The sequence below is a fragment of the Cervus canadensis genome, chromosome 9 (genome assembly GCF_019320065.1).
Source record: "Cervus canadensis isolate Bull #8, Minnesota chromosome 9, ASM1932006v1, whole genome shotgun sequence".
Taxonomy (NCBI): domain Eukaryota; kingdom Metazoa; phylum Chordata; class Mammalia; order Artiodactyla; family Cervidae; genus Cervus; species Cervus canadensis.
The window spans coordinates 16570649-16595319 of record NC_057394.1 but is presented as its reverse complement, the minus strand read 5'-3'; the positions used below and the strand labels follow the sequence as shown (position 1 = coordinate 16595319).

General features: G+C 39.2%; 1 protein-coding gene across 1 annotated transcript in view; it reads left to right on the top strand.

The window, feature by feature from the left end:
* LOC122447239 (ATP-binding cassette sub-family C member 4-like) overlaps positions 1-9584 on the top strand; it is a 245412-nt gene extending 235828 nt beyond the window's left edge. Inside the window, exons 43-44 of the mRNA XM_043477775.1 lie at positions 8277-8411; positions 9579-9584. Of these exons, the coding sequence (XP_043333710.1) occupies positions 8277-8411; positions 9579-9584 (141 nt within the window). The remainder of the gene's footprint in view (positions 1-8276; positions 8412-9578) is intronic.
* The last annotated feature ends 15087 nt before the right edge of the window (positions 9585-24671 follow it).

The following is a 24671-nucleotide window of genomic DNA, read 5'->3' as shown; positions in this document are numbered from 1 at the left end:
TCACAATATATCAAACATTTTCATTATCATTGCAGTTGCTTTGGTGATCTGTAACATCAATGGTTTTTGATATTACTACTATGACTTACTGAAGTCTCTGATGATGGTTAATAATTTTTAGAAATACCTTATTTTTTCCCCAATTATTTTTATTAGTTGGAAGCTAATTGCTTTACAATATTATAGTGTTTTTTGCCATATATTGACGTGAATCAGCCATGGATTTATGTGTGTTCCCCATCCTGAACCCCGCTCCCACCTCCCTTCCCATCCCATCCCTTTGGGTCATCCCAGTGCACCAGCTCCGAGCACTTGTCTCATGCATCCAACCTGGACTGGCAGTCTGTTTCACCCTTGATAATATACATCTTTCAATGCTGTTCTTTCAGATCATCCCACCCTCGCCTTCTCGCATAGAGTCCAAAATTCTGTTCTATACATCTGTGTCTGTTTTTCTGTCTTGCATATAGGGTTATCATTACCATCTTTCTAAATTCCATATATATGCATTAGTATACTGTATTGGTGTTTATCTTTCTGGCTTACTTCACTCTGTATAATGGGCTCCAGTTTTATCCATCTCATTAGAATTGATTCAAATGTATTCTTTTTAATGACTGAGTAATATTCCATTGTGTATATGCACCACAGATTTCTTATCCATTCATCTGTTGATGGGCATCTAGGTTGCTTCCATGCCCTGGCTATTATAAACAGTGCTGCGATGAACATTTGGGGTACACGTGTCTCTTTCAGATCTGGTTTCCTTGGTGTGTATGCCCGGGAGTGGGATTGCTGGGTCATATGGCAGTTCTATTTCCAGTTTTTTAAGGCATCTCCACACTGTTCTCCATAGTGGCTGTACTAGTTTGCATTCCCACCAACAGTGTAAGAGGGTTCCCTTTTCTCCACAACCTCTCCAGAATTCATTGCTTGTAAACTTTTGGATAGCAGCCATTCTGACTAGTGTGTAATGGTACCTCATTGAGGTTTTGATTTGCATTTCTCTGATAATGAGTGATGTTGAGCATCTTTTCATGTGTTTGTTAGCCATCTGTATGTCTTCTTTGGAGAAATGTCTGTTTAGTTCTTTGGCCCATTTTTTGATTGGGGCATTCATTTTTTTGGAATTGAGCTTCAGGAGTTGCTTGTATATTTTTGAGATTAATCCTTTGTTTCTTCATTTGCTATTATTTTCTCCCAATCTGAAGGCTGTCTTTTCACCTTGCTTGTAGCTTCCTTTGTTGTGCAAAAGCTTTTAAGTTTAATTAGGTCCCATTTGTTTATTTTTGCTTTATTTCCAATATTCTTGGAGGTGAGTCATAGAGGATCTTGCTTTGATCTATGTTGGAGAGTGTTTTGCCTATGTTCTCCTCTAGGAGTTTTATAGTTTCTGGTCTTACACTTAGATCTTTAATCCATTTTGAGTTTATTTTTGTGTATGGTGTTAGGGAGTGTTCTAGTTTCATTCCTTAACAAGTGGTTGACCAGTTTTCCCGGCACCACTTGTTAAAGAGGTTGTCTTTTTTCCATTGTATATTCTTGCCTCCTTTGTCGAAGATAAGGTGTCCATAGGTACATGGATTTATCTCTAGGCTTTCTATTCTGTTCCATTGATCTATATTTCTGTCTTTGTGCCAGTACCATATTGTCTTGATGACTGTGGCTTTGTAGTAGAGCCTGAAGTCAGGCAGGTTGATTCCTCCAGTTCCATTCTTCTTTCTCAAGATTGCTTTGGCTATTCGAGGTTTTTTTTATTTCCATACAAATTGTGAAATTATTTGTTCTAGTTCTGTGAAGAATACCATTGGTAGCTTGATAGGGATTGCATTGAATCTATAGATTGCTTTGGATAGTATACTCATTCTCACAATATTGATTCTTCCAATGCATGAACAAGGTATATTTCTCCATCTATTTGTGTCCTCTTTGATTTCTTCCATCAGTGTTTTATAGTTTTCTGTTTCTTTTGGTTCTTTAGATAGATGTACTCCTAAATATTTTATTCTTTTTGTTGCAATGATGAATGGTATTGTTTCCTTAATTTCTCTTTCTGTTTTCTCATTGTTAGTGTATAGGAATGCAACGGATTTCTGTGTGTTAATTTTATATCCTACAACTTTACTATATTCATTGATTAGCTCTAGTAATGTTCTGGCAGAGTCTTTAGGGTTTTCTATGTAGAGGATCATGTCATCTGCAAACAGTGAGAGTTTCACTTCTTCTTTTCCAATCTGGATTGCTTTTATTTCTTTTTCTGCTCTGGTTGCTGTGGCCAAAACTTCCAAAGCTATGTTGAATAGTAGTGGTGAGAGTGGGCACCCTTGTCTTCGTTCCTGATTTTAGGGGAAATGCTTTCAATTTTTCACCATTGAGGATAATGTTTGCTGTGGGTTTGTCATATATAGCTTTTATTATGTTGAGGTATGTTCCTTCTATTCCTGCTTTCTGGAGAGTTTTTATCATAAACGGATGTTGAATTTTGTCAAAGGCTTTTTCTGCATCTATTGAGATAATCATATGGTTTTTATCTTTCAATTTGTTAATGTGGTGTATTACATTGATTGATTTGCGGATATTAAAGAATCCTTGCATTCCTGGGATAAAGCCCACTTGGTCATGATGTATGATCTTTTTAATATGTTGTTGGATTCTGTTTGCTAGAATTTTGTTAAGGATTTTTGTATCTATGTTCATCAGTGATATTGGCCTGCAGTTTTCTTTTTTTGTGGCATCTTTGTCTGGTTTTGGAATTAGGGTGATGATGGCCTCATAGAATGAGTTTGGAAGTTTATCTTCTTCTGCAATTTTCTGGAAGAGTTTGAGTAAGAGAGGTGTTAACTCTTCTCTAAATTTTTGGTAGAATTCAGCTGTGAAGCCATCTGGTCCTGGGCTTTTGTTTACTGGAAGATTTTTGATTATAGTTTCGATTTCCATGCTTGTGATGGGTCTGTGAAGATCTTCTATTTCTTCCTGGTTCAGTTTGGAAAGTTATACTTTTCTAAGAATTTGTCCATTTCTTCCAAGTTGTCCATTTTATTGGCATAGAGCTGCTGGTAGTAATCTCTTGTGATCCTTTGAGAAATACCTTATTTTCTAAGTTAAGGTCTCTACATTGTTTTTTTCAGACATAATGCTATTGCACACATGCTTGGGTATAGTATAGTGTAAACATAACTTCTATATGCCCTGGAAAACCAGAAAATTCACGTGACTCACTCTACTGCAATATTCACTATATTCTCGTGTTCTGAAACTGAACCTGCAATAGCTCTGAGGGATGCCTATACCAGTTCCTTTCTGGAAAGCAAGTGATTGTCTGTTCTGAAAGCTTTAAGGACATAAAGACAAGTCAATCTGCTGCAAAGCCTGATGCTTCACAGGGAGGGCTGCCAGCCTGGGGGAGGGGCTTGGGGAAGTGAAAGATGATGACAAAGGGCATAACCAACAGTGCTGTCACCATAAAGTCCTGTCACTGCAAATACTTAAGGTGTAATAATTACATATTGTTGCACTGATGAATACTTCTGCACAAAAATAGATGGATATTTTCTTTTATTCTGTTTTTTAAAATGAAAAGCCTAACTCATAAAAATATATTTTTGTTACAAAAAGGCAATAAATGTGCAAGGTAGAAATAGGAAACCTCATAAAGGGAAGATTGCAAAATACCCAACAGCAGAAAGTAACAGTTGTATAGTGCTATAATATTATTTAGATAAAATTAGAACTATTAATAGTTTAATAATTAGTTTTATGTAAAACACAGTATTTCATCAGCAGAATTTTTATAGCAACAATATATTCTTAAAATCCCCCATGTCATTAATTAATTTTTTATAGCATTTTAATTGCTGCCTAAAATTTCACCTTAGAGATCAAGTATAAGTAATCTGAAACTTTGACATAATATGGGCTTCCCTGGTGGCTCAGACTGTTACTAATCTGCCTGCAATGCAGGAGACCCAGGTTTGATCCCTGGGTCAGGAAGATCCCCTGCAGAAGGGAAGGGTTACCCACTGCAGGATTCTTGCCTGGAGAATTCCATGGACAGAGGAACCTAGCAGACTACAGTCCATGGGGTCGTAAAGAATTGGACATGACTGAGCAACTAACACTTTCACGTTAGAGATTATATATTTTTTTAATTGTCACTTTTATTGAAAAATCTTGAAATGATTAGAGGGATATGGTTTTGCTTAGTGTAAGTGAACAAGAGAAAAGGCTTGTTTGAAACAACTGTGACCCAATTAATAGCTTTATATATCTGTTGGCTCTCTGAAGGGATTTACCCAGTTTTGGTTCATTAAACCATTTCAGAATTTTATTTTACAAAGAAATTCTCTTAATTTTAAGTATCAGAAAGATGTCATAACAGCATCTAAGTTATGATTAAGCATAAAAGTCACAACAGTGACTAAGTTAATTGTCCTCATTTGCTCCAAAATAGTGGAGCAAGACAGACAAATTAGAAATCCTTTTTCCCCTAAGAGTCACCACTGTATCTACATTAGAGAGTTCTTTCTATAGATTTCAGGATTAGCTGGCTGCTTGTGACCTGCTTTCTCTGCAGCCAAAGCACAACTGTTGCCTCCAATTCCTGCACACTGCAGTCTTCATATCACCTGAATTCTCCCTGGAAGTGTGAACAAAGAAGCATGTGACAATCTGCACTTGCATTAACCGTATTGTTGTCTGTGGTCAACATTTTCACTCTCTGCAGCTAGAGAATTCTTTGGAAATGAATGATGAAGAACCAAAACCACAGACAGTAAACTCAGATTCCACCTCTTTCATTTATAGTCAGTCTTATGATTTTATGTTTTGATGTTTCTTCCTCAACACAAACCTCTTCTCAGTAGAATTTTTCCCAGAGAAATCAAAACCAGAAACTGTTGTAATATCCCCACCTGGAAAGCACAAAACAGCTCATGCATAACTAGAGTTTTACTTAAATTCTGTTTTTCACCATCATGGAACATTTCTTTCAGAAGCCTACATGGCTGCAATTAGAATATTTCAGAAGTGGAAACTCGTTCAAAAACTCCAAAACATTTCATTCAAGTTTTCAAAGGAAAATAACTAACATGGAGGTAGAAAGCACAGTTGGGGAGAAGAGATACATTAACAGGGGAGTGCTTATGTGCAAAGGCAGCAGATTTGGGAAAGTGACTGTGGAAGTGACCGTAACCCAGCCTTCATCATCCCCCTGGTGAGAGACTAAAATATTATTTCAAGATCTAAGAAAGGATTTTGAGTTAATACTTGCCACATTGCCCAGTGAGAAGATCTTGGGCACCAATTTTACCAATGAGGGACCCACTCTGCAAGTTTGGACAGCTGTCCCTGTGTCATCACCTGGCAACCAGAAAGAGGGATATGACACAGATCTTCCCCTTGTAACTCTACTTGCCGATAAGTGGGGCTCTATCTCTATTGTCATCATTTCTTGTTGGGCTTTAACTCCATCCTGTCCTGCCCCCCGCCTCTCCATGCACTTACCCACCTGTCCTTGCCTTCCTCTTTTTCACTGATGGCATCTTGCCAATGAATGTATCAAGTTATCTTGCAGTGGGTCCATTTAATTTTTATGTCTAGACAGCTACCAGGAATATCTGCACATAAACAAGTTTGACCAACACATCTTCACTGAGCTTACGTAACTCACTTACTTGTCCAACATAATGTTTTTACTTAACCTACTAGAGCTTGATAATTAATTCAAGATTGGATTTCCTGGAGAGATCCTGGGTTTCAGGGATTATTATCACACCAATTTTAATGTGTGATTTAGTTTATAGTTTAACTTGTGTTACAGAAAGTATGGGGACATAGTGGGAAATTATATGAGATTTTTCTTATAAGGGATGTTAAAAATCTAAAACTATACCTATTTTTCTGTACATAAAGAAAATTTAGATTTGCTTTATGTTTATTTGTTCTGAAATATCTAGAATCTTTGATCAAGCTAGTAAATGTAAAAGCTAAGTTGGTAAAATTCTGTTTCCGGCTATTTTTCAGTCTATGTCCCATCTTAGCTCTTGTAGCCCCTAATGTGAGTCTTGCCTTTTAAATTCAATTAGATCCAATTTATTTTTGCTTTTATTTCTTTTGCTTTGGGAGACTGATCTAAGAAATATTGCTGCGATTTATGTCAAAGTGTTCTCTACCTGTGTTTTCCTTTTGTTTTATAGTACCCAGTCTTATCTTAGGTCTTTAAACTATTTTGAGTTTATTTTTATGTGTGGTATGAGGGAGTATTCTAATTTCATTCATTTCCTGGTATGCAGTTTTCCCAGTACTGTCTAGCAAAGAGACTGTCTTTTCTTCAATATATATTCTTACCTAATATTTCATAGATTAATTGAACACAGATATTTGGAGACCTGTGTTTTAAAACTGCAGTTTTTCTTCTTCAACATCGGGAGGAGCAGTTATGTTCTATTATGCCATGCTTAAGTAAAGTTGCACATTCAGGGCATCTAAATTGACATCCCCAATTGACCTATAGAAAATTCACTATGTGGATGAGATATTCAGCTATTCTTGGACTCTTTTGAGAAAGGTGCTCTTAACAATGATTCACAGTATAAACAAAAGATTAATAGGAATATGCCCTTTGTGAGACTTAAAAAATGTTTCCAGTTAAATACAGAGGATGAAGTTAACTGCAATGCCTACATGTAGAAAAAATAACTCATGTCTTGTTTAGAGTTCCAGCATATTCTTTTCTTTTTAAAAAAATAATATTATTAATTTATTTTTGGCTGTGCTGGGTCTTCATTGCTGTTTGGGCTTTTCTCTCATTGCGGCAAATGTACAGACTTCTCCTTGCAGAGGCTTCTGTTGTTGTGGAGCACAGGTTCTAGGCGCTCAGGCTTTAATGGTTGTAACATGTGGGCTCAGTAGTTGTGATCCATGAACTTATTTGCTCCACAGCATGTGGGGTCTTCCCAGACTAGGGATCAAACCTGTGACTCCTACACTGGCAGGCAGATTCTTTTACCACTGAGCCACCAGGTAAGCCCATACCACATATTCTCTTTAGGTACATTTACTCTAAATATGACCTAAATGAAGAATTAAATTCCACTTAACATCAGAACTATTTTTGTAGTTCTATTATTTGGGTCAATTGTTTCAGGTACTTTTTCCCCCTCCATAACCATTATCCAAGGTCACTCAAAAGTAGAAAGGCAGACTTAAGAGCCCCTTCCTCTCCCTTTCAATTTCCAATTATCAGGCTTATTAATGAGCAATAAAAGTGATGAAAGGCAGGCAGCTTAAGAAAGAATGATAAAGAAGCAAATAAAGGCAATTTGTGAAAACAGATTCAGATCCTAGGCAGTTCAGATTGGGCTACACCATGTGCTGTGCAGGCTGTGGTCACTTCAACTTGGAGCTCAATTTCTTATTTGATTTTATAGTCTTAACAAAAAGAAAAGTGGATTTCTAGAAATTCCTTCTGTGCAGAGCAGTTCTGCAAAAGCTGCTTATAAAGCAGCTTTTTTTTGCCAGCCTTCCACTCTCATAATAATAAACTACAGCCACAAACAACTTCAAGAAGCATCTTAACCTCTTGGACAAGGGATTCTGCCCCTCTTGTTGTTGTTCAGTCACTCAGTCTCTCCTCCTGCCTTCAATCTTTCCCAGCATCAGGGTCTTTTGCAGTGAGTCAGCTCTTCTCATGAGGTGGCCAAAGTAATGGAGCTTCAGCTCCAGCATTTGTCCTTCCAGTAGGGGCTTACATAATCCAGGGCCCTAAAGAAATTCCGGAAGCATTTACATTTTTCCCCCCAATATTGCTCAGATTGTCAAATCAACTTGACAATTAATTTGTTTTCAGGACACTGCCATGTGGTTTGTATGATGTCAACCTACTTTTTAGATAAATGCAGTCTGATTTTCTTGAATCAAGACATTTCCCAATTCTGTATATCTGTATAAATAGCCCTCAAAGCTCAGAGTCTGAGAGCTAAAAGCACTAACTAGTGATAACAACCCCAAATGCCCTGGGCAGAATATAAAATGCTACAGATTGTTCAGTTCCAGTAATCATATTCTAAAATTTTCATTTTCTTCCTTTCTTATAACCATATAATAATGAAAGGTTGGGCTAGGCATTTGTCTCCCTAGTAAAACAGAGTAATCAGACCATTTAAATACCACCAGTCCTACTACCCAAATTCTCCCTGACCTGCCCCTTTTTGAAATATTGTCTGAGTTATGTTACTGGGAGATATTGTGTACTAATGGTTTCTTTCTACTGTTAACAGGTTTTGGATTTAGGGATATGGAGTGAATATAGTGGGACACATAATTTGATGCAAGATAGAAACAGCCTATTTTACAGGATGGTACAACAAGTGGGCGAGGTGGAGGCTGCTGTCCTTGCCAAAAGGGCAAAACAGGTGAGCCTGCTGCGGGAAGCTGTAATTAAAATTCGGCTCCAGGGTTCACTCTTCACAAGATCTCCACCAAGGGTCTGGAAACAAGCACTCTGTGCTCTTTTCAATTAGAAGCCACCAGAGAGGAAGCTTCATGACTGGGTCTTAACAACATGTGGCATGTTGAAGGCAGGTCTGCTGAGAATCTGCAGCAGTGATGGGGGTGATGTCAGGATGTGTGCACCCTTCTGTGTGCACACACTTGTGCCTGAGACAGAGATTTTGGATTTGACTTTTCACAAGTTCAGACTCTGAGTTGAGATTCTCACGGAGCACTGAACACTCTCATTTTCCAGACCCATTACATGCATTCTGATTGGTGCTCACCACATTTGTGATGCAAGTTCTGTTGAGGAATATCCAGAAAATTTGAGAGTTAAAGGGAAAAATCTTGGAATATTTTGATTATAGGAAGATCTTCCAGAGAAAGGTATAGGTCTCTTCTGTTTCCTAATCTGTAAAGAAAACTCTTACCTGATATTATCACTTTCTCCCTAATTCTTTGTTCTTTAGAATTAGGTCCATTTGTCCCCCATGGTTCCTCTACCTTCTAGAAGATGAAATCATCATCAGGACAAGTCAAGAACTCACAACACCTTCACACTGTAGTCTGAGTGGTGCTGAAGGTCACAGAGCACTTTCTCAGAGACGAGGTGTGGGAGGCACTAAGCACTGTGTGTGGTGTGAGGAAGGCGCTCAGTGAGGAACATTCGGTGTTTTCCTAACAGAGGTGCAGTGGTGACCAAGGGCTGGTTTAGGAGACTTAGCCACTGTCATGCAGCCATCTGTAATTCTTTCTGGAACCAGGTGGGAGTGGGATTGGGGTAGATGGGAAGATAGAGGGGTGGAAGAAATGTCTGGTGTTCTTGCCCCTTAACATGTGTGGCTGAGGGTGGGATGTGGCTTCCCCATGGAAAATTTATCTCTGGACGTTAAATTATGAGTGTATTTTCCATTCTTCATACTTTTCTGCCTTTCCCAGATTTTCACTTGTAAATAGAATAAGATTATTTGTGTAATATTTAAAATGTCTTAAAGAAAATATGTCCCAGTATTTTAAATACTTCTGTATGAAAAATTTATCTAAAATGTGGCCTGAGTTCATCACTGTCTTCTCTCAATCCTCCATAGAAATGAGGAAATGCAGAGCAGGACCTTCCACTGCTCATCAGGAAGGAGACTTCCTGGGTCCCAGAAATGGCTGAAGAGTTGTCAGAGTTAGAGTTCGTGCTTAGGTTTAGGGGAAAAGAAGTCTATGTTTTGAACTTTTCATAAGTACTTACATTGTGTGCAAATGTTGAGAAGCTGAACAAGGAACTCTGTATTTTTTTTATGCCTGAAATTCACAGAGTGCTTTTATCCACTAAAGTGTCTCCCAGCCAGACCATTCCTCCTGAAACCTTGAGAGCCAGGAATCTCCCAAACCCTTTTGCTCTTTTGACCTTAGGCATTTTCCATCAAAAAGAGGTGTTCCCACCTGTGTGTCAGTCTTCATTTTAAAACTATATTATCATGATATTGAGTAATGAGAAATAGAACACGGAATTTTAGATTGGTCCAGATAATAAGATAATAGGATTCAACTCTCTCTTTGTACAAGTGAGGAAACTAAGGTGCTTTAGAAGGAAGGTGGCCCTATGTATATAACTGGTGTTACACTAGTTTGCAGCAGACAGAGAATTAGAAATTTGTTCTTTCAGTAAATATTTTAAATCAAGTGTAACATACATGCTAAAGTAGACAAGGTCATAGAATTAGAAATCTTGTGATTCCTGGTCTAGTAATCCTGCACCTACTCTAACAATAGTAATGGTAAGTTACATTTGTGTAGTTCCTTATAATTTATTTTCTACATTTCTCACATGTATGATTTCACTTAATCTCCTGAATGTCCATTTTTATCCCATGTCATAGATGAGGAGAATGTGTCCAGAGCTCAGCCAAGGTCACAGAGCTAGTCCAGGAAGCCCAGAGGGGGAATTGCTGAGGGAGGCTGGGTGCTATCCTAGGTACTGCATTCTGTTTCGAGCCTGAGAACACTGCTCCTGTCACCTGGTAGCCGAGGTAGGGCCAGTCACCGAAGTTCACAGGGTGACAGAACCTCACTCTTGGATTTCAGTCCTTCCACTGGCTCAGGTCACCTCTACAGAAAGAAATGCATTTCTTAATTCTCATCCACTCTTGACATTATTTCTGCACCGTCTTAGGAGGATAAACCATCAGATTATCAGTTTTTTTAATGTGCAAGCATCAGATATGAATGCATTGTTCAGAGCTATAACACGGGGAGCATTAGCCTAAATCACAAGGTTTTCACTGATAGAACAGAATTCATTCATCTGAAAAGGAAACCCAACATCTGGGAGAAGGTGCTTCCACATCACATTTTCTTGAACTCCTAGCTCAGGTGAGCTGATCACTGTCTGATTGACCCTTTTTGGATGATCCATGAAATAGTAGAGAAAGTATCTTTTAGATACATAAAGCTAAAGAGGGCAGTAGTTTGCTAGGACTGCCATACAAAGACCAAAGAGTAGGTGACTTAAACAGCAGAAACTTATATGCTCACAGTCCTGGAGGTTGGAAGTCTGAGTTCAGGTGTCAGCAGGGTTGGTTTCCTCTGAGGTCTCTCTCCTTGTCTTGTAGACACCATCTTCCCTCTGTGTCTCACATGCTCTTCCCTCTGTGTGAGCCTGTGTCCTGGTCTCTTCTTATGAGAACTCCAGTCTGTTAGATTAGGACCCACCTGTGTGATTTCATTTTAAAGTTATTGCCTCTTTAAAGATGTTGTCTCCAAACAGAGTCACATTCTGAGGTACTGGGGGGTTTAGAACTTCAACATGTAAAATTGGAGGTGAGAGGGTAACAGTCAGGAAGACCAGGGGTCTCCAAATGGAGGAAGTAGGCTGCAAGTGTCAGACATTTTTTCTCTCTCTCTTAAGCTTCAGGAGGAAACAAACTATTAGTGTTACATTATTTTCCCTTCTCTATACAAATTTATATCCTCCAAAAAAGAAATGCAAAAAGATAAAATTGTTGTCTGAGGTTCAGTTCAGTTCAGTCGCTCAGTCATGTCCAACTCTTTGCGACCCCATGAATCACAGCACGCCAGGCCTCCCTGTCCATCACCAACTCCCAGAGTTTAATCAAACTCATGCCCATCGAGTCGGTGATGCCACCAGCCATCTCATCCTCTGACGTCCCCTTCTCCTCCTGTCCCCAATCCCTCCCAGCATCAGGGTCTTTTCCAATGAGTCAACTCTTCACATGAGGTGGCCAAAGTATTGGACTTTCAGCTTCAGTATCAGTCCTTCCAATGAACACCCAGGACTGATCTCCTTTAGGATGGACTGGTTGGATCTCCTTGCAGTCAAAGGGACTCTCAAGAGTCTTCTCCAACACCACAGTTCAAAGGCATCAATTTTTCGGTGCTCAACTTTCTTCACAGTCCAACTCTCACATCCACACATGACCACTGGAAAAACCATAGCCTTGACTAGATGGACCTTTGTTGGCAAAGTAATGTCTCTGTTTTTTAATATGCTATCTAGGTTGGTCATAACTTTCCTTCCAAGGAGTAAGCATCTTTTAATTTCATGGCTGCAATCAGCATCTGCAGTGATTTTGGAGCCCAGAAAAATAAAGTCTGACACTGTTTCCACTGTTTCCCCATCTATTTCCCATGAAGTGATGGGACCAGATGCCATGATCTTAGTTTTCTGAATGTTGAGCTTTAAGCCAACTTTTTCATTCTCCTCTTTCACTTTCATCAAGAGGCTTGTTAGTTCTTCTTCACTTTCTGCCATAAGGGTGGTATCATCTGCATATCTGAGGTTATTAATATTTCTCCCGGCAATCTTGATTCCAGCTTCTGCTTCTTCCAGCCCAGCATCTCTCATGATGTACTCTGCATATGAGTTAAATAAGCAGGGTGACAATATACAGCCTTGACGTACTCCTTTTTCTATTTGGAACAAGTCTGTTGTTCCATGGAGGCCTTACAAATATCTGAGAAAAGCAGCGAAGCTAAAGACTAAGGAGAAAAGGAAAGATATACCCATGTGAATGCAGAGTTCCAAAGAATAGCAAGGAGAGATAAGAAAGCCTTCCTCAGTGATCAATGCAAAGACAGAGGAAAGCAATAAGATGGGGAAGACTAGAGATCTCTTCAAGAAAATTAGAAATACCAACGGAATATTTCATGCAAAGATAGGTACAATAAAGGACAGAAATGGTATGGGCCTAAGAGAAACAAAAGATATTAAGAAGAGGTGGCAAGAATACACAGAAGAAATGTACTAAAAAGATCTTCATGACCCAGATAATCAAGATGGTGTGATCACTCACCTATAGCCTGACATGCTGGAATGCGAAGTCAAGTGGGCCTTAGGAAGGATCACTAGAAATGAAGCTAGCAGAGGTGATGAAATTCCAGTTGAGCTATTTCAAATCCTAAAAGATGATGCTGTAAAAGTGCTGCACTCAATATGCCAGCAAATTTGGAAAACTCAACAGTGGCCATAGGACAGGAAAAGTTCGGTTTTCATTCCAATCCAAAGAAAGGCAATAGCAAAGAATGCTCAAACTACTGCACAATCACACTCATCTCACACACTAGCAAAGTAATGTTCAAAATTCTCCAAGCCATTTTAACAATATGTGAACCATGAACTTCCAGATGTTCAAACTGGATTTGTAGAAGGCAGAGGAACTAGAGATCAAATTGCCAATGATCTGTTGGATCATCAAAAAAACAAGAGAGTTCCAGGAAAACATATATTTCTGCTTTATTGACTATGCCAAGGCCTTTGACTCTGTGGATCACAACAAACTGTGGAAGATCCTTCAAGTGATGGGAATATTAGACCACCTGACCTGCCTCCTGAGAAATCTGTATGCAGCTCAGTAAGAAACTGTTAAAACTGGACATGGAACAATAGGCTGTTTCCAAATCAGGAAAGGAGTACATCAAGGCTGTATATTGTCACCCTGCTTATTTAACTTATATGCAGAGTACATCATGAGAACTTCTAAACTGGATGAAGTGCAAGCTGGAATCAAGATTGCTGGGAGAAATATCAATAACCTCAGATATGCAGATGTCACCACCCTTATGGCTGAAAACTAAGAACTAAAGAGCCTCTTGATGAAAGTGAAAGAGGAGAGCAAAAAAGTTGACTTAAACTCAACATTCATAAAGCTAAGATCATGGCATCTAATCCCATCACTTCATGGCAAATAGATGAGGAAACAATGGAAACAGTGACAGACTTTTTTGGGAGGCTCCAAATTCACTGCAGATGGTGACTGCAGCCATGAAATTAAAAGACTCTTGCTCCTTGGAAGAAAAGTTATGACCAACCTAGACAGCATATTAAAAAGCTGAGACATTACTTTGCCAACAAATGTCTGTCTTGTCAAAGCTTTGGTTTTGCCCATAGTCATGTATGGATGTGAGTGTTGGACTATAAAGAAAGCTGAGTGCTGAAGAATTGATGCCTTTGAACTGTGGTGTTGGAGAAGACTCTTGAGAGTCCCTTGGACTGCAAGGAAAACCAACCAATCCATCCTACAGGAAATCAGTCCTTAATGTTCATTGGAAGAACTGATATTGAAGGTGAAACTCCAATATTTTGCTCTCCTGATGAGAAGAACTGACTCATTTGAAAAGGCCCTGATGCTGGGAATGATTGAAGGTGGGAGAGGAAGGGGAAAACAGAGGACAAGATGGGTGGATGACATCACCAACTCAATGGACATGAGTTTGAGTAAGCTCTGGGAGTTGTTGATGGACAGGGAAGCCTGGCATACTGCAGTCCATGGGGTCACAAAGAGTAGCACAGGACCAAGCAAGTGAACTGAACTGATACAAATTTTAAAAGAGGTTTCTTTTTAGCTTCTGTGTTGCCATGAGGATACCTGGTCCCACCTGCACTTAACTTTTCTCAAACCTTGAGCTAACCAATGCTGTTTTTCTTATGGAAATGTTTGTCTTTAGCTATGTTAATGAACTATATATTTACCCTAGACTCTGTCTTCAAGTAGATTCCTCTTAAGACTCAGAATGGACTTGAGAAACCAGTATGTTTTACTCATGCAAATATTCTCTTAAACTATGTCAATGAGACTGTATTTGCTTAGAAAACTGCCTTTCTTCAAGATTCATGTCAATCATTTATGGCCAGGAACAGCTCACCTTGTGGCAATGTTATCTCAAAATACAAGTTGTTTGTGAGGGGCCTGGTGCCAGTCTCTGAGTTTTGAGACATTTCCTTTCTCTAATTAGCAGACTGCTAGTAGCTATACAGATCTTCCCTGTAGCTCAGAGGGTAAAGAATCTGCCTGCAATGTAGGAGACCTGGGTTAGATCCCTGGGTCAGAAAGATCCTCTGGAGAAGGGAATGGCCATCCACTCCAGTATTCTTGCCTGGAGAATCCCATGGACAGAGGAGCCTGGTAGGCTACAGTCCATGTGTCACAAAGAGTCGGACACGACTGAGCAACTAACACTACTACTACTAGTAGCTATATAACATCTGCTAAAGACTAGCTGGGGGCACTCTTTCTGCCCTCTTCTGATGTCTGTGTCAGAAGCTTACTCTATCACTTTTATACTTTAATAAAACTTTATTACACAAAAGCTCTGAGTGATCAGGCCTCATCACTGGCCCCAAATTGAATTCTTCTCCTCTGGAGGCCAAGAATCGTGGCATCTTTTGTGGTTCAGTAACAGCCTTTCAGAGGGGACACAGTTCATCTCCAAGAATAAATGCCTGTCATCCATTCTGTTCTGTGACAAAGCAGATCAGGTTGAGGTTTTTTGAAGTTTCTTTGTTCCCAGTGTGTAACAGAGGTGTCATTTTGTCCATTTGTGAAATCATCTAATACAGCCCAGCAGTTATAAAATTCTCATATCCTAGCTCTAGGAGCCTGGTCCAGTTGGATAGATGGAGGAGGCACTTAGTATCCATGTGGTCTTGTGTCCCCCAAGGTCTCTGGGCCTCAGGTCCTCACCTTTGTATAGAGCAGGATTATAGCCCTGCTGTCTTCTTCACACTTATCACAGGGATCAGATGAGAGGGCAGATGCTTAAGTGCTTTGAGCATATAGAGTGTTTTATGGTATAAAAGTGGGATTATTTTGTAAAAGGCTGTAGGTAGAAACCTTGCCTCCCAATAATAAAACAAATATACCCATAGTTCTTCTAGGTAACTTTTAGAGACTCTAAATCAGGGGTCCCCAACTGCTGAAGATCCTTTGCAGTATTTGGTTTGGGTATTTCAGACCATGAAGCAAAGTCCTTTTCAGTTAAAAGTTGCTAGAAATAATATTTTCTTTATAAAAAATTGTATTGAGAAGGGTTATGGAGAAAGGAACCAGATGATTTTGGGAAGAATATTAAGCAGTAGAAAATGAAATGAATTTTCTTTTCTTCCTTTTTCTGTTTTTAGTTTCACCAAAAAAGTACATAAGCATAAAATCACCAAATATGTCTAGCTTAATAAATTGGAGGAGGCCCATTTGGGGCCCTCCCCCCACTCCCACCAAAGGCTTTATTTTTAAGTGCTTCCATTACAATGGAAATAGCCTCAGATTTCAGCTGGTGGGCCCAAGCATTCTTGGAGGGTTTATTTTTCTCCTAAAGTGACATTTAAATATATAGCATTTCATGTGCAGAGCTGTTTGGGGGTAGCAGGTTATGTTAGCAAAAAGAGAATAAGAAAGTGCACTTACTGTGAAGGTAGGTGTCCTAGTGCTTTTCTGTTTCGTGTGTGAAGTTCATTCTCTCTCATGATAACTTTGTTTACAGCACCCACAAATGCACTTGCAGTCAGGTTTTATAAAAGAGATCTGGAATCATATGTCTAAGCAACCCAGTTTGTGACACGAGTCAGCCTCTGACAAAAGATACATTTTCTGTTTTAAGGACTCAGATGAAACTTTTCACCTTCTTCTTTAAGGATAAAGAGTTACACTTGAAGTCCTTTTTTGCCCAAACACATTCAGAGATAAGGCTTCACAAGCCCTGGCATTATTTTATTTTGTTATGTGCATCTGTAAGGAACTGGCTACTAAAAACTGATGATTGTGGAACTTGACAGCACTTCATTTCCTTTGTATTCTGATTATACCCTGAGAAAAGCTGTATCTCTTCCAGGTCAGCTAGAATTTGGTAGAATTCAAGAGTTCAAAGGTCTGGCAGAGATCTATCCTATTACTGGGTATCATCTTATGTTTTAGAGAAGTCTCTTGGTTGAGTCTTTGTTAAAACGTTTGATTCTCTTTTCATTCTTGGGACCCACTATCCACAGGTCACATTTCTATAGGCCCTATGGCTTCTTTGCTGCACAAATTAAACACCAGGATATTTCATACATATATGCCAGTGTTTCAGTGCTTGTCAATCAGAGTTTATAAAATATAAAGATAATAACCCAATACTAACATCCAGATCTGCTGTGCTCCTTTTGTGTGTGAAAATGACAAACCCTGTTCAGATGTTAGATTTCCTATCCTCTTTGTTACCTGTTTTTAATGTATTTCAGGGAATAAAATGATTTTGCTTATCAATTTACTGTAGTGATAAAGCATATCTGTGAATCAGAATGATCAGAAATCTACAGGTTATTTGGCATTAAACCCAGTCCCACTGAGGGTTTTTAATGGGGCTCCTTTCTCCATAGAATAAATACAGCCCTGGTTTTTTAAAACTGTGCCTCCAGTAGTGATATGATTGCTTCACATGAAGAAGGAAACCTAGAAATGTTTTGCCTCAGGAGGAGGACTTTAAAACTTTTAAACATGTTGTTTTTGCCTTTTTCTCCCTCAGGTGTACTTCAAAAGGAAATAGCCGGATATTACTCACAGTGACCTTGTGATTATGAATGTTTCCAGTGCATAGCCCTCAGCCTTCACAATTTTTGAGTCAACACTGTGATCCTACCATGAGTCATGTCTGTTCAAAAGGCTTTTTTTTACCATAGGTTTTGCACTGCATAAACTATATTCTACTTTTTTTACACAAGCAACAAATATTTACACATTACAAGATGTTAGTTCTCCAAATTCACTTAATGATTTCAAGCTCTTGAAAAAGGATTTGTTATGTTTATTTAAATGTTATATTACTTGCTTTCTTATCCAAATGAGATGTGCAGGCCACCAATAAAAGCTGTCTGCCAGGTTTTATGACTTGAGAGACTCCAGAGCCAAACTCATTTTCTAAGACTTGAGACAAAGTTGTCACAGATGTTTTTTGCTATTCCCAGAATTACATATTACTTTCCAATTATATCAGGGATTTTATTTACTTGAAAACAGTGTGAAGTTGCTGTTTTGTGTCACCACTTCCTTTAACATGACTAAGATCCATTTTTCCACCAAAAGACCTCTGGTTAAGATACTACAGAGAAAAATGATAGGAAAAAACATACAATATACTATAGTTTAAGTAACAAAAAAAGTGCATATATAGTTAAATATACAGAAGGACAATATTATATGTTCTGAAAGAGAAGAAAGAGAAAATATGCTTTCTCAAAATTGGAGCCCTTCTAGGGGATTTACTAATGAAGGACAAATGTGTGCTAGACTGTCTTCTAGATAGGGGATTTTATTTTATTTTTTTACATTACAAATTGTGATAAAGTATATACGACATAAAATTTTCCATATAACTGTTCTTCATCACACAATCCAGTGGCATTAATCACATTCACAGTGTTGTGCAGCCACATTGTCTGGGTAACTTTTGGTAATTATGTGCTTCCACTTCAGTGTGTTATTTCTGCAGAGTCATTTTGATAAGTTTCATTTTTCTAGGAGGAATCTGTTTCCTGTGAGTTTTGAGCTTGATTGACATAAATTTATTCACAATATCTTATATGTTTCATCTCTGCAGCATCTCTAACTGTGTTCTTTTGGCTTTTTAACTTTCGTTTAGCCTTCTTTTTTATGAATAATCTTGCATAACTTTTTCCTGTTTTCAAGGAATCAACTTTTTGCTTGATTGACGCTCTCTTTTTTTTCCCTAGTTCATCATATCATTCTTTCTTTCCTTCAACTTTTCCTTAACTTTGAGGTTTTTCCTCTAAATTCTTAAATTGAAAAGAGATTAGTAATGTCATCATTTTTCTAATATAAGTATATAAAGCTGACTTTTTCCCTATTCCACTTTAGCTGCAACCTGCAAGTTTTGGTAATCACCACCATCAATAGCCATAGTGTTATATATTTTCCAATTCCTAATTTAAAGCATGAACAATGTCTTTTACCCATGGGTTATTAATAAGTATAATGTTCTCTAAATTTCAAATGCCAATGGATGTTTTCTTTTAGATTGAACAATGTGGAACTGCTAACATTCAGTCTTTTTATGAGCTCTAAAATGGCACTTTCATATGTTTCAACATATAGTTGTCTTTTGTTATTAATATTTAACTTAATTTCATTTGGTCAGACAACATTAGATTGTGAATTTTAAACCAAAGGTAACCACATTCACACTAAAGGTCCTTGTTTCTACCATTCTGCATTTCATTGGGGAATTTTAAAATGTTATAAGTACATGTGTAACCAGTAATTTTCAATAAAAATCCTCCCCAAATACTGGAATGTTTTCTGATATGTGTTGCAAGCTGGTTCTCTGGGATGCAGACTCGGATGGAGTTTAGTGCTGGGATGTGTATCAGGGTTGCCCTTGGGGTCAACACTATGGAATCAGGAGGGAAGAAACAGGATAAGGCAGAGGGAAGGATCAAGCTGGATCACTGGCCAGACGACTTGAACTGACCCCATGGGAGTTTGGAGTGACGATGGCCCTTCAGGGTTGTCCTGACACATCCAATGACCAGGCCTTTATACCTTCCTCTGGATGGGTCATTGCATGCAGGCTGCCCCCAGAGTGGCTGGTGGTTTAAGGTTGCCCACTGGCAGCACTTACAGCAGCTGAGCAAGTCCTTGAAGGGAGTTCTGGAGAGCACATCTCCATGTCACCCCACAGCATGTGTCACAGTTCCAGAGGTGAGTAATGAGGGTGTACTGTGGGGAAGACTCTTGATGATTGATGTTTAAGTCAAAATGATGACTCAGTGATTCTCCTGAATACCCTCTGTTCTAAAAAATAGATGAGAAGGTCCATGTAGTAGAGAAATCCTCATTCTCCAGGGTCAGCCCAGTTGTTACCTCTTCTAGGAAGTCACATTAAGATCAATCGTCATCTGAGGTAACTCGGATTTGTGTGTTACCCTGAGCACCTCTTGTGTTAAACTGAACTCTACTTGGTTAGTATCTGTTGTCACCATCTTGAGATACTTTATTTTTAAACAAAGGGCCTTTTCTTTCTGTTGTACATGTAGCCTGCTCTGACTGTGAGTGTTCACATGTGGTCTTTTTCTCACTAAACCAAGTAAGAAAAAGACTTGAAACTGTGCCCTGTTCACTTTTTAATTATGCTTCCAACAGAGTATCTGTACATAGAGGGTGCTCAGTAAATGTTTGTTAAATGAACAAATGATGACTGAGAGCAAACCTTCCTTCTCAACTTTGTAACTTTGGGATATTAAGAGGTAGCCTGGGATAACAGAAAGCCCTGGTTTTGGAGTCAGTCACACTGATCTGTCCTTTCTCTACTACTCATAAGCAGTGTGGGTGTGGGAAAGCAGTAACCAGCCAAGGTGCCAGGACATTAGAATGGCACCATCCTTGACAAAATAGACTCTGGACATCCTACAGCCACGTAGTCTTAGTTACATTCTCAGGTAGCATCTCAACCTCTGAATCTCAGCTGCTTTTTCTGGAAAATGAGTATAGTGCCTGCTCTTGAACCATTGCTTTGGTTGGGATGATGGATGGACAAAGAGCATCCAAAGACACAGTGTGGAATCACTGACCTTGGTGATTCTTATCACTAGGAGAGGAGAACAGGATGGGTGTGGATGAAGGAGGTTTGTAGGCTGTAGAAGGTGTACTTGAGGAGGTCCTCATCTGATGGCCTAAACCAGACTGTTCTGCCTCCATATTTAGTTAAAATGACACAAGCACATGGGGAGGAGCACAAGCTCTGGAGTCAGGGACAAATCCTGGCTCCTCTGGGCACTGACTGGATTTGGATACAAGTTCTGCTACCTGGTAAGTGTGGGCTCTTAAGGTTGGGAAGCCCACTGTGCTTCAGTGTCTTTGTCTGAAAGTTGAGGTGGGGATAGTGTGATTCTCAGAGGGCTGCTGCCAAGATTAACTATGACAGTGACACAGTGTGGTCTGTGCGCTAGCATCAGTCCATGACCTGTTTGTAACCCGGTTAGAAATAAGTACAGGAAATTCAAGAAAGCTAGAAACTCACAACCATCTGTATCGCTGTGACATCCACCCTCAGGATGGGTGGGATCCTGAACACTCTGGGGACCTGTGTGCATGTTGCACTTGTAGGGTGAGGGAAGGGCTTGTGACTGAGCTGCACACTAGCCACACACAGTGGATCATTGATTAGGTTGCAATGGGCTGAAAATGGAAAATCAAGTAAAACTAATATTTAAACCCAGATAGTTGTGAAACAATGCTGGTATGTTCAATGCTTTTGAACAACGCTAGATGTGTGATTAGCTGTCAATCAACACTACCCTCTCCAGCATGATCCTCTTTATTAATTGTTACCATCATATTTATCTTAAAATTAGAGCACACAAGCTTTCAAAAGGCCCTGCTATACATTTTCAATGTTTTTAATAGCATTAAAATGTTAGAAATAATTAAATTCCTGTTTGAGTTTAAAGTTTTTCTTTTTTTTATCAAGTCTAAAAAAATACTGTGCATATATTTTACCAACTCTGTTCTTGAATCAGTGGCATGGTCCTAATGTTAAAAACGTCCCTGGAAGCACCACAGGCCACTTTAAAACCTTCAGAATTTTTTTAAACACAAAGTTTTAAGTGTAAGCTATTAATTTTCATTTAAAAACAGAAAGAATGTGGATTAGCTGAGCTTTTGTTTTTTAAACCTAATGTTCTAAGGACAGTGTTCCTTTTTTCCAAAAACTAAAACAGTAATGTGTGTTGAAAACTGGGAGAAATATATATTTATTTTAATTTAGACCTAAAAAATAACACTGTTAGAAGGAATTGCCTGCCCCAGCCCTGTTAGACCTCTATCTGTACTCCAGGCCCATCTGACTTGCCTTAGGAGTCAAACTGCGATTGTGTGATTTTTTTTAAATAAGAACCAAGGTTAAGACTTAGATACACTAGGAATGTTCTCTAAGAAGTTCATATTGGATAGTACTGAGTAAATTCACTCTTTCACTCAGCAAACATGCTCACAAGTATCCATCCCAATAGGTGGAAGCTTTGGGTATTCCAAACCAGTGTTTGATCCAAAAGCTTATCACATTTAATTCTGGAGGACATTACAGGAAAAACATTTTTTATTTTAAAATTTTCAGATTACCTAGACAAAAAATGAGTCTCTGAGATGGAGTTTTTATCACATTAGAAATGTCATAAGTAAATAACGATAAACAGAGGACTGAGGGCTTTTAAACCCTACATTTTACAACACTAAAAAAAATGTTTTTCAATCCACTAGTTTATACTTATTCCTACAAGATATAAAATAGATAGTAGGAAGGGAAAGCCCTTTTTCTGCAGTAGAAGGTCAACTCACAAAAGTAGACAGATTGACAGAAAAGTACCATATAGCAGTCATTCTTGTCATAAATAATTCACACAAAATTAATCATTGTCTGAATATACAGTAAATGTTCATGGGTTGGGAGAAACATAGCATTTTCATGAATTCAGAGTATCTTCTCAGATTAATTCTTTAGGGAAGAAATGGATTTTCAAAGTGGAAAAATCTGGCAAACACCTGGCTAAGCAAGTAACCAGAGTAAATAGTATTAATAGTGAACCTACAAAGCTTGTGGAGGTGATGGAATTCCAGTTGAGCTATTTCAAATCCTGAAAGATGATGCTGTGAAAGTGCTGCACTCAATATGCCAGCAAATTTGGAAAACTCAGCAGTGGCCATGGAACTGGAAAAGGTCAGTTTTCATTCCAATCCCAAAGAAAGGCAATCCCAAAGAAGGCTCAAACTACCACACAATTGCACTCATCTCACACGTTAGCAAAGTAATGCTCAAAATTCTCCAGGCCAGGCTTCAGCAATACGTGAACTGTAAACTTCCAGATGCTCAAGCTGGTTTTAGAAAAGGCAGAGGAACCAGAGATCAAATTGCCAACATACTCTGGCTCATTGGAAAAGCAAGAGAGTTCCAGAAAAACATCTATTTCTGCTTTATTGACTATGCCAAAGCCTTTGACTGTGTGGATCACAATAAACTGTGGAAAATTCTGAGAGATGGGAATACCAGACCACCTGATGCACCTCTTGAGAAACCTATATGCAGGTCAGGAAGCAACAGTTAGAACTGGACATGGAACAACATGGTTCCAAATATGAAAAGGAGTACGTCAAGGCTGTATATTGTTACCCTGCTTATTTAACTTATATGCAGAGTACATCATGAGAAACACTGGGCTGGAAGAAGCACAAGCTGGAATCAAGATTGCCGGGAGAAATATCAATAACTTCAGATATGCAGATGACACCACCCTAATGGCAGAGAGTGAAGAGGAACTAAAAAGCCTCTTGATGAAAGTGAAAGAGGAGAGTGAAAAAGTTGGCTTAAAGCTCAACATTCAGAAAACTAAGATCATGGCATCTGGTCCCATCATTTCATGAGAAATAGATGGGGAAACAGTGGAAGCAGTGTCAGACTTTATTTTTCTGGGCTCCAAAATCACTGTAGATGGTGATTGCAGCCATGAAATTACTCCTTGGAAGGAAAGTTATGACCAAAAAGATAGCATATTAAAAGCAGAGACATTACTTTGCCAAAAAAGGTCCATCTAGTCAAGGCTACAGTTTTTCTAGTGGTCATGTATGGATGTGAGAGTTGGACTGTGAAGAAAGCTGAGTGCTGAAAAATTGATGCTTTTGAATTGTGGTGTTGGACAAGACTCTTGAGAGTCCCTTGTGCTGCAAGGAGTTCCAACCAGTCCATCCTAAAGGAGATCAGTCCTGGGTGTTCATTGGAAGGACTGATGCTGAAGCTGAAAGTCCAATACTTTGGCCACCTCATGTGAAGAGTTGACTCATTGGAAAGGACCCTGTTTCATCCATCTCATTAGAACTGATTCAAATGAATTCTTTTTAATGGCTGAGTAATATTCCATAGTGTATATGTACCACAGCTTCCTTATCCATTCGTCTGTTGATGGGCATCTAGGTTGCTTCCATGTCCTGGCTATTATAAACAGTGTTGCGATGAACATTGGGGTACACGTGTCTCTTTCAGATCTGGTTTCCTTGGTGTGTATGCCCAGGAGTGGGATTGCTGGGTCATATGGCAGTTCTATTTCCAGTTTTTTAAGGAATCTCCACACTGTTCTCCATAGTGGCTATACTAGTTTGCATTCCCACCAACAGTGTAAGAGGGTTCCCTTTTCTCCACACCCTCTCCAGCAGAGGGATGGGATGGAGAGGGAGGCGGGAGGGGGGATCGGGATGGGGAACACATGTAAATCCATGGCTGATTCATGTCAATGTATGGCAAAAACCACTACAGTATTGTAAAGTAATTAGCCTCCAACTAATAAAAATAAATGAAAAAAAGGAAAAGACCCTGATGCTGGGAGGGATTGGGGGCAGGAGGAGAAGGGGACGACAGAGGATGAGATGGCTGGATGGCATCACCAACTCGATGGACATGAGTTTGAGTAAACTCCGGAGTTGGTGATGGACAGGGAGGCCTGGCGTGCTGCGATTCATGGGGTAGCAAAGAGTCTGACACGACTGAGCGACTCAACTGACTGAAGGCTGGGTTTGAATGAAATCTCCAGGGACAACTGTACCATACTGAAAATCACCACCAGGGGGTAGCAGAATCCAGGAATCCAAGTGAGGAGGGTGGAAAGGCCATGGAGCGAGGGGCCAGGAAGGCCTCACAACAGGCAAGAGGGGCGGGGCCTCTAGCTTTGCCTCACCCTCATTCACCCCACCCTCCACACGTAGAAACTCACACCACTGCTTCTGCAGAATCACCTGATCCCTGTATATTCAGTTATCTCCTCCAGGTACAGTCCTTTATATCCTCATTATGGCAAAGGCCAGTGGTTTGTAAACTTGGCTGCAAATTCGAATCATCAGGGGAGCTCTATAAAATCCCAG